At 41.5% G+C, this 15,949-nt stretch overlaps 1 protein-coding gene across 1 annotated transcript in view; it reads right to left on the bottom strand.

The window, feature by feature from the left end:
- Positions 1-15,949, bottom strand: part of NTRK2 (neurotrophic receptor tyrosine kinase 2) — a 498,274-nt gene that overhangs the window by 127,176 nt on the left and 355,149 nt on the right. The window contains exon 13 of the mRNA XM_030193669.1: positions 11,967-12,155. Within this exon, the coding sequence (XP_030049529.1) occupies positions 11,967-12,155 (189 nt within the window). The remainder of the gene's footprint in view (positions 1-11,966; positions 12,156-15,949) is intronic.

Below are 15,949 nucleotides of genomic sequence, written 5' to 3'. Positions count from 1 at the left end.
CTTATACACCAACATTACCAAATGATTGAGGGTGAAAAACAAAATACAAATTACCTCTCCCTAGGCACAATAGAGAAGTTTGCTCAATGTTGGCAGTGCTCAGCCCCCCACTGGTACCCACAGAACTAACTCCTATTTCTGGGCCTTAAAGGAAAATTCAAAACCCCATGGAGAGTCTACAGGCTAGAGTACATGTGCTGAGCAAAAGAGGGGAGAGAGGGCAAAAAAAGAATGTGACTTCTTAGGTTCCAGCATCCTATAGCGCACCCTGAGAAGGGCTCATTACATACTATCTATACAACTTACATTTAATCAGCACAAATTAATATCAGTAATAGGATAAGCATGCAAAAACATATATAAAGAAAATAATAACATGGGGAATTCTATAATTGAGTGTCATGGGTTAGGCGTCACAATGGGAAGCACTGAGAGACGGTTCTATAATGACATCTGTGTGTACAGATACAGTTATAAAATACCGGCATAAGCCTAAAGATGTGCACATACCAGGCCTAACTTTAGGCGCAGTCATTTGACCCAACTAAAACATAATACAAATACCCGTGTGTACATTTAAGTGCAGATGCCCTTATTCTCCGACTGCGTACGTAACTTAAAGGAACGCCCCCCAATCCACCCATGACCCTCCCATTTCCACACCTCCTTTTTTGACTTGCATGTAAAACTTGGGTGCTTATCCCACGCCTACATTTACATATGTACATTTCAATTAAATCTAACTAGTGCCAATAACTGCTTGTTAAGAAGCCAATTATCAGTGCTAACTATCTCATTATTCAATTAAATTGTGTGTTCAATTTGTAACACTTTTTATAGAATTCAGGGGTAACTCTGTTAGCGTTCCTTAGTAAAAGGACCCCTAATGGACTTATGTGCTATTTTATAGAATAGTGCATAGTGAAGATATATGTTTAAGTCCCAATTATCTTAATACTTACGCGCTTATGGCACTTGTAGCTACAAGTATATATTTATATAATTGTCCTTATAATATTTAAAAAAAAACCTCCTTACTGCACATTTTTTGTCAATGTCCCAAGACAAAACCAGGCATCCTTCGTTACATTTTTTACACTGAATGATATATACCACATTGGAAGATTGGAAGATATATACCACATTGCTCATCTTCCAATGTGGTATATATCATTCAGTGTAAAAAATGTAACAAAGGATGCTATATTGGAGAAACAGGCCAGATGCTTAAGACAAGATTCAATTTACATAGACATCACATGAACAATACTGGTGCCAGTAGGGTTCCCACGCCTGTTGGTCAACATTATACAGGACCAGGACACTGTACCAGTGATTTCACAGTGAGAATCCTGAAAGGTAACTTTAAAACCATACAAGAACGTAAGACCTTTGAAGTCAGAATGATTGAATATTTTAACACCCAACAGAAAGGACTTAACAAGGATCTGGGGTTCCTAGCCCATTATAAACCATAAAGCTGTATTTCTCTGTTGATCACCCCACCCCTCACCTATCCACACCCATCCTGTTAGAATATCAATGATATGCTTTGATGTCCCCATGCATACCTCCGACCCACCCCCATCCTCCCACCCTGTCAGACTGTCATAGTAATGCTTGAATGTTTTCACTTATATACACTGTCAGCTAGCACATTTGCTTATTTCCGATCTGACGAAGAAGGGCAACCTTCGAAAGCTAATCAAGAAATGTATTAAGTTATGTCCAATAAAAAAGGTATCATCTTATTTTCTTTTCCATGCTTTTGGCTTGAAACTTGTTTCCTTAGCGATACCTTGCTGTTTGATATTTGCTTGTGCAGTACCATTGGATTCTTTAACCTATTTGCTTATTATCATCAGTGGCTGAGACAACTTGTTTGACTCCTGAGGCAGGTGTGTTTAGCGCCGAAATGCAGGACTGCGTTGAGTCCTTTGAATCTACTTATTGAGTTTTTAAATAAACCCATTGTTTGGAAATACATTTGGTCTACCCCCTACTTTTTTTTTCTCACCATTTAGTGGTTTGTTGTTAGGGAGATACTTCTGCTTGTTTTGTGTGTTGAGTCCCTGGTTGTCCTGGCCATCCAAGCATCTGCAGTTGGTCTTTACATGCAAGTACTAGCAATAACAGCATGCTTCCTGACAATTTGTACCAACCATAGATGAGATGCTCAGCTGGAATGGAACAGGTAACCAGGAAACCTAATGTTCTAAATGATTTAGCAGATGCCATTCAACCAATACACGCTCAGCTCCATAGTTTCCAGAAGATTCATTACGCGGACCTAACTCAGAACAAGTAGAATGGCTGTCCCTGCCATTCTAAGTACCAGCAGAGTTTCAAATGACACTCCATCTCCCCCCCCCCCCCCCCACTAAAAAAATAACACTACTAGAAGGGAATGGCATGGATTTTTCCACCAGTGTGAATTCTGATTCAAACTTCTCTCACAGTGGCTCTACTGTCAGCCTACTTTAAAAGAAGGCTCTAACATGGACTATCCAGTGGTGTGCTGGAGCAGGCTCTCGAGAGCCGTTTGTTAAGTTTTTAAGAATTTTGGGAGCCGGTTCTCCATGGCTACTTTAACAAATGGATCCCAAAATGTGGGCTTGGGCACCTCCTGAATTCTCTTTTACTTTGCTGGCAAGAGAGAGCCCCCTGTTAACAATTTACCAGCACACCCCTGGGACTATCCCACTGTTCCAGTGAGATAGTCTGATTGTGGACCAGGTGTGTAACCACACCTCAGATCTTTGGGGGGGGGGGGGGGGCTGAGAACAAAGCAGGGGAGGGGAGGGACAAAATTTTCCCTACTCTGCCACCGCTCCTCACCCTCCTGTGACCCCCACATAAAAGAAACGTCTATAAGCCATTATTAAGATGGACTTCGGAAAATCCACTGCTTATTTTTAGGATAAGCAGCATAAAATCTGTTTTCCTATTTTGGGATCTTGCCAGATACTTGTGACCTGGATTGGCCACTGTTGGAAACAGGATACTGGGCTTACTGCTTGCTCTTTGGGAACTACTGAAAGACTACAATGCAGGACTACAACGGGATGAGACTACAACAGGGTGGGACTACAACATGGCTGCCGGCGGTAGACCTACCCCCAAGCGTGCACCATTTACGGGGGAAAAATAAACCCCCCAGAAATGGTTACCACTAGGTTAACGCCGGAGCCCTTACCACCACCTCAATGGGTGGCGGTAAGGGCTTGTCACGATTGTGCCCATGTTTCATGCTCTCATGCATCTCGCCACCTGGTGGTTAGACCTGGTGGCTGCGATGGACTGTCTGTTTGCTGTTTCCCATGTTCCAGAAGTCATGCCGGTCCGGTCCGGATTTTCCAGCCTTCCAGACTGTCTTGGGATTTTTGGAATTAAGCAGCACCCTTACCTGGTGACCTCCCTTGTATGTTGCCTTTATTAACCACCTGGAAACTTTCTACTTTGCCTTGGCAACAGAGGTCCTGAGTTGTGTTCCTGTCCCTGTTGGTCTGTTGCGGTTCCTGCCCTGAAAGCTTTCTTTGTCAGCTGCCTGCCTTTGACCCTGCTGGTTTCCTGGTTTATTCTATTCTGCTGCCTGCCCAAGACCCTGCTTGATTCCTGGCTTTTTCTCCTGTTTGCTGCCAGCCTATAGACTCTGTTTGGTTCCTGGTTTCCCTTCTGCTTTGCTGCCTGCCAGTAAGACTCTGCTTGGCTTGTGGAATATTCTGCTTCTGTTCCAGTCCAGCAGCTTCAGTCCGGCTGTTCCAGTTCTGGTGGTACCAGTCTGTTCTGCCGTGCCTTCTGTTTGGGTGATTTGCCTGCCGCTGCTGCTCCTCGGCAGTGGCCCAAGGGCTCACTATTCCTGATGGTTGTGACAGGGCTGCCCGCCGCATGGCCATGCGGTGAGAGTTATGTCACCGTGTGGCCATTTTTTACGGGTTGTACTGGCTGCGGGAAAAACGGCCCCCTCCACCAGTGCAGGGCCCTTTTTTCCACAGCTTAGTGAAAGGACCTCTAAGATTATCAGACAAGTCATATGTCCAAATAGCAAGGGGGTGTGTTGTGAGTGTGTTTTGGGCGGGACTAGGAAGGCCCCAAAATTAGGACGTCCAAAAGTGATTACCGAATGGGAAGAAATATCCAACTCTAAAATGAACATCCTAAGTTAGACCTCTTTCAGTCACGTCCAGGGTACAAAAAGGTGCTTTGATTGAGCAGATGACCTCTGGAGGGATTATGACATGACACCTCCTTAATCCTCCAGTGGTTGCTATCTCTATCCCTCTCCCCTGAAAGTGAAATCGAAAGGGGATACCAGGGTCTATGACAGCTTCAGTTATTATGGACTTTCTCAGCAAAGGAAGACAGAAGTCCGAAGAGTAGCCTAGTGGTTAGTGCAATGGACTTTTAACTAAAGTCAAATTCCACTTTAGCTCTTTTATTATTTTTCATTTCAAGCCCTCCAGGAACAGAAAAATACCTACCGTACCTAAATATATGAGCCACGTGCAAGCCTGATGGCTATTGAAATGGTGTGCCTTCAGGAGAGACAGGGGCCAGAATTGAAATGGCACCCAGGACACATTATACGGCAGCCTGACCCATTGGGGTAGTACTGCAAGGCTACTACTAGGGCTCATGGGTGCCATTTTGAATCCATCAAGGGCAGAAGTGAATAGAGAGTTAGGAAACCTTGTGTGCAGGAGCTCATCACTGGTCTCATTAGTCTAATGCTTAACTCAGCTGGTTTGGGTGTGAGGAAGCTAATGGAAGGAGAATGATTGGTGGTGGTAGCTGAAGCCAGGGATTGATTAGGCAGGTGGGAAGAAGTCCCAGGAGAGGAGTTCAGTTCAGGAGAGAAGCAGTTGCAGGCTGAAAACCCTTGGGCAGGGAGGTCCCTAAAGTACTGAAGCAGGCTGAAATTCCTTGGGTGAGAGGAAGTCCCAAAAGTATTGAATTCACTGTGAAGCTGATGCAGGGGAAAACCCTTGGGTAGAAGGAGTCCCTAAAATATTGAACTCTCCTGAAGGTAAAGAGGGTAGAAGGTAGAAACTGCTGCTTGGTGACTGAACTGTGATGATGAACTGAAAGAACTGTTTGTCTTGGGAAGTGAATTATTGTTTATTGGGCACTGGATAAAGAGCCCAGACTGGAGCCTGTAAGCCTGTATTGAATCCTGGTATGTGCTATGCTGCTGTTGGAACTGTGTACTAGAAACCTGCATGGAATAAAAGTCCTTAAGATTGAAGTTACTGGTGGACATCTATTTCTTCATTGTGCCGGGAGCCTGTGGCTGGAGGAGATTGTTCTATCCTTGGCTGCACCTAGGGGCACCTGGTTACAATATTAAGAGGCAAAAATTGTATTTGGTTCCCTTATTGTACATTAGTAATACCCTTCTATGTTGAATGCTGGTAAAGTGAGAATTTGTGTAAAATTGCAATTTAATTTAAATAGACGTATTTTTTGCTTTACCCTAACAATAGTTCCAGGCTGATTAAAAATCATATAAAATATCTAAAATAAAATTCAAAACTTCTTGAATACCCGTCTTCCAGATTCAATAGAGTCCTCTCTAAACGTCACAAGTTTATTTCATCCAGTTTAATAAATACCCCTGAAACAGCAGGTAGCAACTTTCTTTCTCTTAACTTCATTGGTAACTTATTCCACAATACCGTTAATTTAGTCTTCAACGCTTTATCCCTTGAGTTCTACAACCTACACTCTGCAGCCTACTATTGGGATAATATGCTTCATCCATTTTCTGTAAATATAGTGGTGCTAAATCATGTACTATTTAAAGACCATTGCTGGAGACTTATCCTGGCCTGTAATGGTAATCAATGAAACTGCCTTAAAAATGGCACTTCCTACCTCCAAATATAACAATGCGGTATCTATGTCACCAGGGATCCTGAAAACACATAGGCCAAAATTTGGTATGTGGGAAATTATTAACTCATAGAGAATAAGGGGGAAAAACTCTTCCAACTAAGCCCCCACATTATCAAATCAACTAAAGAAAGGGGGGGGGGAGGGGGAGACAAATAGCTACAATGCACATAAAAAAAACCAAAAAGACCCTGGGTCTGATCTCCGGCATCGGATTTTTTGAATGAGTGGAAAAAAGCAATGGAAAAAGCTAAGTGGAGGCATGATTCAAGATGGCGTACAAGCAGGACGTGTAGTAAGGACGCTCCCAGAAATTCACTCTGATCCTTGTTCTTTTTCTCATACTAATGCCGAAAAGGAAGGGGAAGCCAAGGGGACCACCCCTCCCGAAGCAAATCCCCCCCCCTTACCTGGACAGCAGTCCTTGTCTGCAATTTTGGTTTCTACCCCGATCGCGGACGTTTCCATTAGCGGGGCAGGGAAGAGCCCCACTTAGGAGAGCGAGTTATTGCTCAGTCCGCTGGGACCTTTGACCCCGACGCCTCTGCACGCACCAAGAAGAGCTGTACCGAACCCTGGTATTGGCGTGGTATCGAAGGAGTGGCGCTCCCCGGAGGTGGTTGCGATGCCTGAGGTGAACTTGGGGCTGGCGCAGGGAGTCCAGCGAACACCGGATATTTCAGCGGGGGAAACCATTGAGGCAAGGCCAGAAACAGCTACACAAGAAGAAGTTACTTCTTGCATTATGGCAATACAGCCTCTGGTTAAACCCCAAGAGGTTTCACTGGAGTCAATTTGGACGGCCCTGGAGTCTCTTCACAAGGTCTGTACATCATTTATAACATTATCCTTTAATAATTCTTCACAGATAAATTCTTTAAAAGGACAAATGGAGGAAGCTTTGATAAAGCAAACTAACTTGGAAACACAAATAGGAAAAATAATCAGCAACAAGCCCATATTGCAGGAGATCGTATGTTATTATATAGAAAAATAGAGAATATGGAAAATTTGTCAAGGAACCTGAATTTACGATTACTAAATTTTCCAAAATCTTAATTTGTTGCTCCTAAGGACATGTTTGCTAAATTCCTTAAAGAAGTATATAAATATTCAGAACAAACACTTCCTCCACTTCAAAAAATTTATTATTTGGAAATGAAAACTTCCCCATTACAAGATATTCCTAAACAGGATAATCCTCCTCAAGTATTGGATGTGACAGATTTTCTGGAACATTCTGAGGATAATACAGAGACTAGAGCAACCTTAATTGTATCGTTTGTTTTTCTACAAGATAAAGAATCTTTATTGAGACTTTATTTTAAGAATGTTCATCCTGAGTTTAAAGGAAGCAAGGTCTCTGTATTCCCAGATATTGCTCGCTGGACCCAACAGAGGCGGAAAAGATTCCTGGAAATTAAGCAAGAATCTTTGAACACAGAGGCAGTTTTCCAACTACCTTATCCATGTAAATGTATTTTAATATTCAAGGATAAAAAATATGTTTTCTTTGAATCAGAACAATTGAGGTCATTCCTTGATATGAGGAAAGACCAAGGCTGATCCTAATCCTAATTTTGAGTTCCGTTAATTAAGGGGCACCACTGCTTGTTTTCTTTAAATTTAAAGTTTGTAATACCAACTTCCTTTGGTTTATTCATAATCTTGAATCCTCACTATAGTGGACTATTGTAACCAGATTAGAAATAATTTTCTTTGTTCAGTTTAAGTTTTATTTGATGAATGTGCTAACTGGTGTATCATCTCAAAGATGTATTCTTTGTGTTATCACTAAACAATAAACAAATATTAATAGAAAAAGCTAAGTGCCTTTAAAAAATATATGTTAGTTGACTTTTGAAAGAATTGGGTTTTTTAAAAACATTTTTGATAATAAAATTGATATATTGAATGCTAGGGGTGACACAAGGGATTAAAATCATTGGAAAAGGTCGTGACCTGAAATGGCAAAAGCTCATATGATCTACATAGACCATTGTACGATGTACTATGATGTCTACCCAAGCATTTTAATAAGATTATTGTACTACATACATATACATATTTATATTTTTGAATGATTTTGGTGGTTCTTTTTATGTGTATTGTCACTATTTGCTTCCCCCTCTTTCTTTAGTTGAAAATAATTAGCTGCCAGGAGTAGAGAAATCTGGAAGTAGTAGCCCGGCAACCAGTGAATGGAATGTACAACATGTGAAGGACAAGAGTTATGAGATTAATCATGTATCAAACCAAGGGACTGTATCTTCATGTTTTATTTCTTTATATAATATTCCACTTATTCATCACAAGAACATTAAGGATAAGTCATAGAATAAATCCTAGCTCTATACGTATTTAAATTTCAAATGTTGCAAGCAGCCTTGAATTGATCACATCTCTCTGAGTGAAAAAACAAACCTTAAGAAATTTCCACAAATGAAGACAGATTCTTCCATCAGTCTCTGTGGGTGCACATTCCTTAATACAGGATCCACAATCCCTGTGAAGAATCACTGAGGGGAGTGACTGGGAGGTCCCTGGGTAGGAGGAAGCCCAGCCCAAAGGGAGTAGTTTTGAAATAAAATTCAGAAAGATAGCGCTCATGTTGGGGTTAGTGACAGTTTCGGAAGGAGATAGGAGTTAATAAAAGGAGTTACATGTGAAAGCACATGGTCTTTGGTTGCCTGCAGGTGTCTTGGCTGCCTGATGGTCCCCTGCCACTGACCTGGAGGAGTAAAGGGGAGTCCCATTGAAGAGAAGTAAACCTTTGGCTATAAAAAGGACTTGTGGCTCAGCAAAACCTCAGCTGTGACAAAGGAGAGCTACAGGTAGGCAGTGGAGAGACTCAGTCCAGGAGCATGGGATTGAAGCCAGGGAGTGTCCATCCTAGGATCAGAGTGAGCCAATGCAGAGGTCACCTTGGAGGAAGGTCAGGCCAGGAGGGTCTGGACCTGTAAAAGTGTGGATCACAGCCTTTGAGGCAATATTCTCTGGGATAGGCATGGACAGGTGTACTTGTCTCTATGTAAATAGTCTTTTTTTTTTTTTTTGTTACATTTGTACCCTGCACTTTCCCACTCATGGCAGGCAATGAAGGGTTAAGTGACTTGCCCAGAGTCACAAGGAGCTGCTTGTGCCGGGAATGGAACTCAGTTCCTCAGGACCAAAGTCCAGCACCCTAACCACTAGGCCACTCCTCCACTATGTTATCTTGACGTTATCTTGACATATCCCTATAAATATACCTGAGAAGCAAGTGGTATAGGTGTTCCCCACGGATGAACAAAACTGAGCTATTCAAAAGTACTTCAATCAATTGTGTTGCCAGTATATTAATTTACCAGCTGCTTGTTGCAGAAGTTCAATAAAAGTTGAGTTGTTGTTAAGTTCTGGAGTGCAGTGCGGTTCTTGGACTGAAGAGCTGAGTGGAATCCTGAATGGTAGAGTGTCTCCCAAACCCCTGGATCGCTATTCCAGACCATTGACCCACCCCAGCTTGACTGTAAGTGGACTGAAAGGAGGTGTGGGGTAAAAGTGGCCCATGTGAAAGCGAAGACTGTGAGGTCTGAGGTGAGAAAGACAGTGAACTTTTTTTTGTGGCCTGGGTCCAGAGCTAGAAATGGGTGAGACCCAGGTTACATTTTTAACTGAAAATATTGGTTGCTAGTAGTAAACACTCATACATGCTACAGCTGCCCCTTTTGTGAAGACTGAAGAGGTTTGACTAGAAATCATATAAGCCTATCAGCCAAACCTTGAGATTGACATTTAGAGCTTGATGCACTAGGCAATTATATTGAATTATAGCAGAACTCAGCAGTCAATGAAAGCCTTGCAACATGGGAGTAATATGTTTACAGACATCCATCTCAGATGGAGAAACTTTCTAAGAAGTTCTGAGAGAAGAGAAAATTTCTCTGGGTAAGTGAACATTATTTTGCTCAGTGCTTTCATGAATTAAAGATTGGGGATATAAGAGGAATTGTAGGTTTATTGATAAAGACAGTTTGAATTTTAAAATAAAGCAACTTTTATTAACTAGTTTGAAAAGTGTAAAACCCTTTTCCCCATAGTTTTAATTATGAACTTTCTGTCACAGCCTACAGCATTAACAGATAGCCTCTGGAAGGCACAGCAGGGCCTAGTTCAGTCTTCATTCCCATCCACCCTCCCCGACTACTGCCCACCCCTAGCACATATTTTCATTTACAGTCTTAATGTCTAGTCAGTTATTCTAATTAGGATAACAAGAGGTGAGTTTCCATTACAAAGTTTTAATTATATTTCATTACTTTCTGATAAGTAAACACTAAATAAATCCCACAATATACCATATAATCTTAAGGCTTTTTATTTTAGTCCAATATCCCTAGTACCTTAACAAGTTTTAATTAATTAAACAACTTAATAATACTAAGATGCAGACAGCAGTCCAGCAGTAAGAGGGGTGCTATCCAATCTTTTGCATTGAGTGTCACACGTATGATTATCTCCAAGTTGGCAAGAGGTTATATGTGTGTGCTTGATGCGAAGAGCTCCTAGTTCTCAGTAAATAGGTCTGTTCTCTTGAGGCTAGTGTAGAAGACTTGAAAGAGCTGAGGTAGACAGTGAGGTACATAGAGGAGACCTACAGGGACACTATAGAGAAGTTCCAGTTCTAGTCTAGCAGCCCCTGTGCTACCTTGGAGGAGTGCATTTCCTTCCTTTATGACAGGTTCAGTGACTAACTTTAAAATAACTGTGAAAGAAAATGGAGCCACATTTTCCTGAACTAGAAGCCCTTCTAGCTTCCCAACAAATAATCAAAAATCATCACCTCTTATTGTGTTTCTCCATCATGGAAAATAAATCATCTTGGTTTCTTTAAATATGAACAGTCTCAATAGTTTTCATACATTTAAATATACTTCCAAACTGTCCATCAGAACTACAGCTTAAATATTCTTATTTTAGAGGGGGTCAGCAGGGGACCCCTGGGTAACAGAGCATTGCTTAGTATTTCATAGACATTCGACTTGTTCTCAAACCTTTATTCAGACTATGGTTTCTATTCTCTTTAATTTTCCACTGACTTTAGGAGAGGTAAAATGGGATTGAGAAAGCAGATCATATTGGACTAGATTCAGTAAATGGCACTCACAAAATGGTGCTGAAAAAAATTCTATGCAGAGTTCTATTCTATAAATGACATTCCAAGTTGTGCACTGTTTATAGAATCGCACTGAGAGCCAATTTCCACGCCTTACATTGTGCACGAGTATTTACACCAACGGAAACCTTGGCGTAAATCCTGGCACGTAATTTAGACGCAGATCGCTGGTATTCAGTACTACTGTGTGCATCTTTAGTGAATGCCCCTGACCTGCTCATGTTCCTCCCATGGCCATGCCGCCTTTTGAGTTGCATGCTATAAAATTTGCACGTGGATCTTTATAGAATAGCACTTAGCAAGATGCGTGTGCAAATCCAAAATGTTGCCAATTAACACCAATAATTGATTGTTAGTGCCCAATTACTGGCTCTAATTGGTTCATTAGTTGCGCATGCATATCACAGTAGCATGCAATTTTGCGTGTGGAAATATGTGTGCCATATATAGAATCCAGGGGATAGATAATTAAAAAAAAAAAACCTTACCCCCCTGTTTACCAGGTCACACTAGCGACTGCCATGCACTAATGCCAACACAGCCCCTTCACCTCGAATGAGCTGTGTTGTCATTGCCGTGCAGCAGCCGCTAGCACGGCTTAGTAAACAGGGGGGTTAGTCATCACTGAATCTTCAAAAGTTATGGTTTATCTGGACCAGACCAATGATTCCTACCATGTATATAAAATACTATTCTGAAGTCAGCCAATCTAGAAGCAAGAGAATCCTATTCTGCCTTTTTAGAATGATTAAAAGAATGAGATAAAGTGTAAGGATTACGGAACGGATTGCAGATAATATTGGAGAGACAGCCTGGATAAAGACATAGCATACCCAAAATACATTTTGCATGCAATGCGTGAGGCCAAAGACAGAGATTTAAAAACAGCAAAGAGAGAGAATAATTCTAATGTACTTACAGGTGTCAGGTTTAAGATGGCTATTTGTAATTCCAAAGTACTGGGGGTTTTCTATAACGGGGATTTTTGTCATGCCAATAATCACAGCATCCGGGCCTCCTTCAGAAGAGGAGGGTGTGTTACTTCCATTGGATATGTGATGAAGAGGGCTTGCTGAATCATCATCATTGCTGATAACCGAAGAAGGGCCTGGAAGAATAAAAACAGAGAGGAGTTTCTCTCTTGTTCTACAACTTTCCTTTTTATAGTTTTTTTTCCTCCTGTTTGCTCCCAGTCACCTTCTAATGGAGTAAAATGTTGAAGAAGTGCCCTGTGACTGACCTTATACAAGTTACCTTCCGGGTATAAGTTCACATCTGAAAACTATTCCAAGGCTTGTTTTCCTAAGGGGAAAGGTTAGGTCAATCACAAACTCATCCCTCTCCGCAATCCCTTTGATTCTCAAATTCACATTAAAATTCTCAAGCAGAATCACTCCTCTAATGAAAAGATGGTTGGTAATTTCTTTCTATGCCTTAAATTATTACATGTCAACTGAGTAATATTCATATTAGTAATGCTTTTCTTGCTCATCCCTTCAGGACCTGCAGAGGTTTTCAACCCAGTCCTCGAGGCACACCTAGCCAGTCGTGGGTTTTAGGATATTCCCATTGAATTTAGTGGGAATATCCTGAAAAACCATGACTGGCTGGGTGTGCCCTGAGGACTGGGTTGAAAATCCCTGTGCTAAGGTGAAAGAAGACATAGTCCCAGTGGCGTACTAAGGGGGGGCGGTGGGGGCAGTCCGCCCCGGGTGCATGCCGCTGGGGGGGGTGCCGCGCGTCTGTCGGCAACGCTCATTCTCTGCTCCCTCTGGCCCGAGAACGGGTTATTTCCTGTAACGGGGCAGAGGGAGCAGGGAACGAGCATTGCTGACAGACGCACGCCACCCCCCCCCCCCCCAGCAGGTAAAGATGCACCGGGGGGTGTCGTTTCGCCGGGGGGAGCTGCCCCTTTCATGTCCCCTGCCCCGCCCCTTCCACGCCCTCACCCCGCCCCTGGCGCATATTCCCCTCCTCCCCCAATCACCTTGCCTCCCCCTGTCATCTCCACTCCCCCCTCGTCACCTCCCCTCCCCCTTACTCTACTATCCCTGGTGGTCTAGAGGTACCTCTTCGGTACTTCTAGACCACCAGGGATAGCAGAGTAAGGGGAGGGGAGTCCTGCACCTGCCCCCGCCAGCCAGCCCGTTTGTGTCTGTCATTTCGCTGGGGGGGGTCGCGCTGCACCCGGGGGGGGGGGTCACATCGGTGATCCACCCCAGGTGTCAGCCCCCCTAGGAACGCCACTGCATAGTCCCCCTAATTCTATAAAAGTTGCTAAAAATTGAGTGCGCAAAATTGAGTGTGTGCCTAATTTGTATGGATAATAAAATTGGATAATGAGTTAATTAGTGCTGATAATTGGCTGGTTAACAAGCAATTATTGGCACAGATTTAATTGGAATACATGCACATAAATTTAGGCACAGGATCCGCACCTACATTTTAAGCATGAGTATAAAAAGGGGGTGTGGAAATGGAAGGGTCATCGGAAGAACAGGGGCATTCCTAAAATTTACGCATATAGTTATAGAATAAGGGAGAAATGCACCTAATTTAGGTGCAAAGATTTGTACCACATTTCAGTTGGTGCAAACGTCCGTGCCTAAAGTTAGGCATGATTCTTGGGTTTAAGTGCTGTTCTATAAACCACGCCTAACTTTAAGTACGACTTATAGAATAACACCATATATAGAATTCACCCCAGTAGGGCTGGTAAAATATATGAAAGGCAATTCTATAAGCGGGAGCCTAAATGTAAGCCCCAATAGAGTGACCAGTTTATAGAATAGTAGTGCTTACCATAAAGTTAATTTAAGCAAAACATCAGCTTTTATAATAGACGGTGTTGAATGTAATTTGGAACATTCTCTTAAATTACTGGGTATCATTTTGTACTGTAAATTAACAATGGAAGATCAAATTAATCATCTTGTAGAGAGCTCCTTTTGGTTTATGAGAAAGCTAAAAATGTATAAATATATACAATAACAATTTAATTCTAAGTAAACTGGACTACTGTAATGTTGTGTATCTGAACATTTCTAAGTGCTTATTGAAAAATTGCAGGCAGTCCAAAATGTGGCAATCAACTGAAAGGATAACTTCTTTCTTTGTTGTTCTCAAATGTGGAGGCAAGAATCTTATATAAAGTATGTAAGTATGTTGTCTAATATTTAAGATCCTATATGGATTAATACCTCAATATATGCTTTATCTTTTATGTAGACCAACTATTAATCACTATTATGCATTTTGAATTCTAATGCCTCTGTTGTTTGCAAATCCTAAGAAAATGTTTGTTTCTTTTTTTTTTCTTATCAAGCAGCAAATATTTTGGCCATCTTGCCTAAGGAAGTCAGATTTTTAACAAGTTTTGACATTTTAAAAAAAGCAATTAAAACAATTTTGCAAATATATTCTTTCCAGATAGTTATACTATTAGTATGGCAAGTAAAGTTATTACTGTTCTTTGGGGCCCTTTTACAAAGGTAAGCTGAAGAATGGCCTGCGGTAGTGTAGACGCATGTTTTGGGCATGCGCAGAATCATTTTTCAGCGCACCTGTAAAAAATGCCTTTTTTATTTTTGCCAAAAATGGACATGTGGCAAAATGAAAATTGCCACGCATCCATTTTGGGTCTGAGACCTTACTGCCAGCCGTTGACCTAGCAGTAAAGTCTCACACAGTAACTGGGTGGTAATGACCTGCCTGCATACCACTTGGTGCATGTCTGATACGTGCGTCCAAAAATCAAAATGATTTTTAAGATGCATGCCAAAAATAAAATTACCGCAAAAGCCACGCGGTAGCCGGGTAGTAACTCCATTTTGGCTCACGTTGGGTGGGTGTAGATGCTTACACGGCTTAGTAAAAACACCCCTTTGTGACTTCCTAGATTGCTGATCTAGCTCCTCCTTTATTTGTAATCCACTTAGAACTTTTAACTTTTAAAGCAGAATATAAAAGATGTAACTGCATAATTGGCATCAATAATTGTCAGTTACATGAATATTGGCTAGGTGCTATTCTATAAACAGTGCACTTAACTTGCATACTCCCTTAATCTATAAAAAGCACTAAAAATGCATGTGGAAATTTGGTTGCACACCCAATTTGCTTGTGCATTTTAATTGAATATTGAGCTAATTAGAACTAATTAGATTCGATTAACATGAACGCGTGTAAATTGTGCCTAAATTTTACACATGAGTTGGAACAGGGATAGCAGAAATGGGAAGGTCACGGGTAGATCAGGGGTGTGACTTTTAATATGCGCGTAATTATAGATTAAGGGGGCTCTGTGCCTAAATATAGGCGTGAGCATTTGCACCATGTTTTAGTTGGCGCAAATGGCTGCGCCTAAATATAGATGCAATCCCTGGGCTTAAACACTATTCTATGAAGGCATGGTTTATAGAATACTGCTATGTGCTTTTTTTTCAGAGTGCTGAGTTTTTTAGGTACCATTTATAGAATTTCTCCCTTAGGACTAGATTCTATATATCATGCGTACAAAATCATTGTGAAATGAAATATGCCTAGGCATATTCTATAAACTACACATTTTATAGAATAAGCCTTAATTTCTATGTGGTTTATAGAAATCACCGAGTGCCTTTCCACGCAACTAAATTTAGTCATGGGCAGTTATACCAAGTAAAACTTGGTGTAAATGCAGATGACTAAGTTAGGCACAGACCGGGTGTATTCTATAACTACACACATAGATTTTAGAAACACCCATGATCAGCCCATTCCATGACCATGCCTCCTTTTCAACTATGCAACTTAAAATGTACGTGCATCACGTTGTAGATACACTTAGACAGTTCTGTGTGCAAATTCTAATTAATGCCAATTAGTGGCAACTATTGGTGCTGATTGGCTTAACTGAGCTGA

The sequence above is a fragment of the Microcaecilia unicolor genome, chromosome 2 (assembly GCF_901765095.1).
Source record: "Microcaecilia unicolor chromosome 2, aMicUni1.1, whole genome shotgun sequence".
Lineage (NCBI taxonomy): Eukaryota > Metazoa > Chordata > Amphibia > Gymnophiona > Siphonopidae > Microcaecilia > Microcaecilia unicolor.
This window is presented reverse-complemented; position numbering and strand designations above follow the sequence as displayed.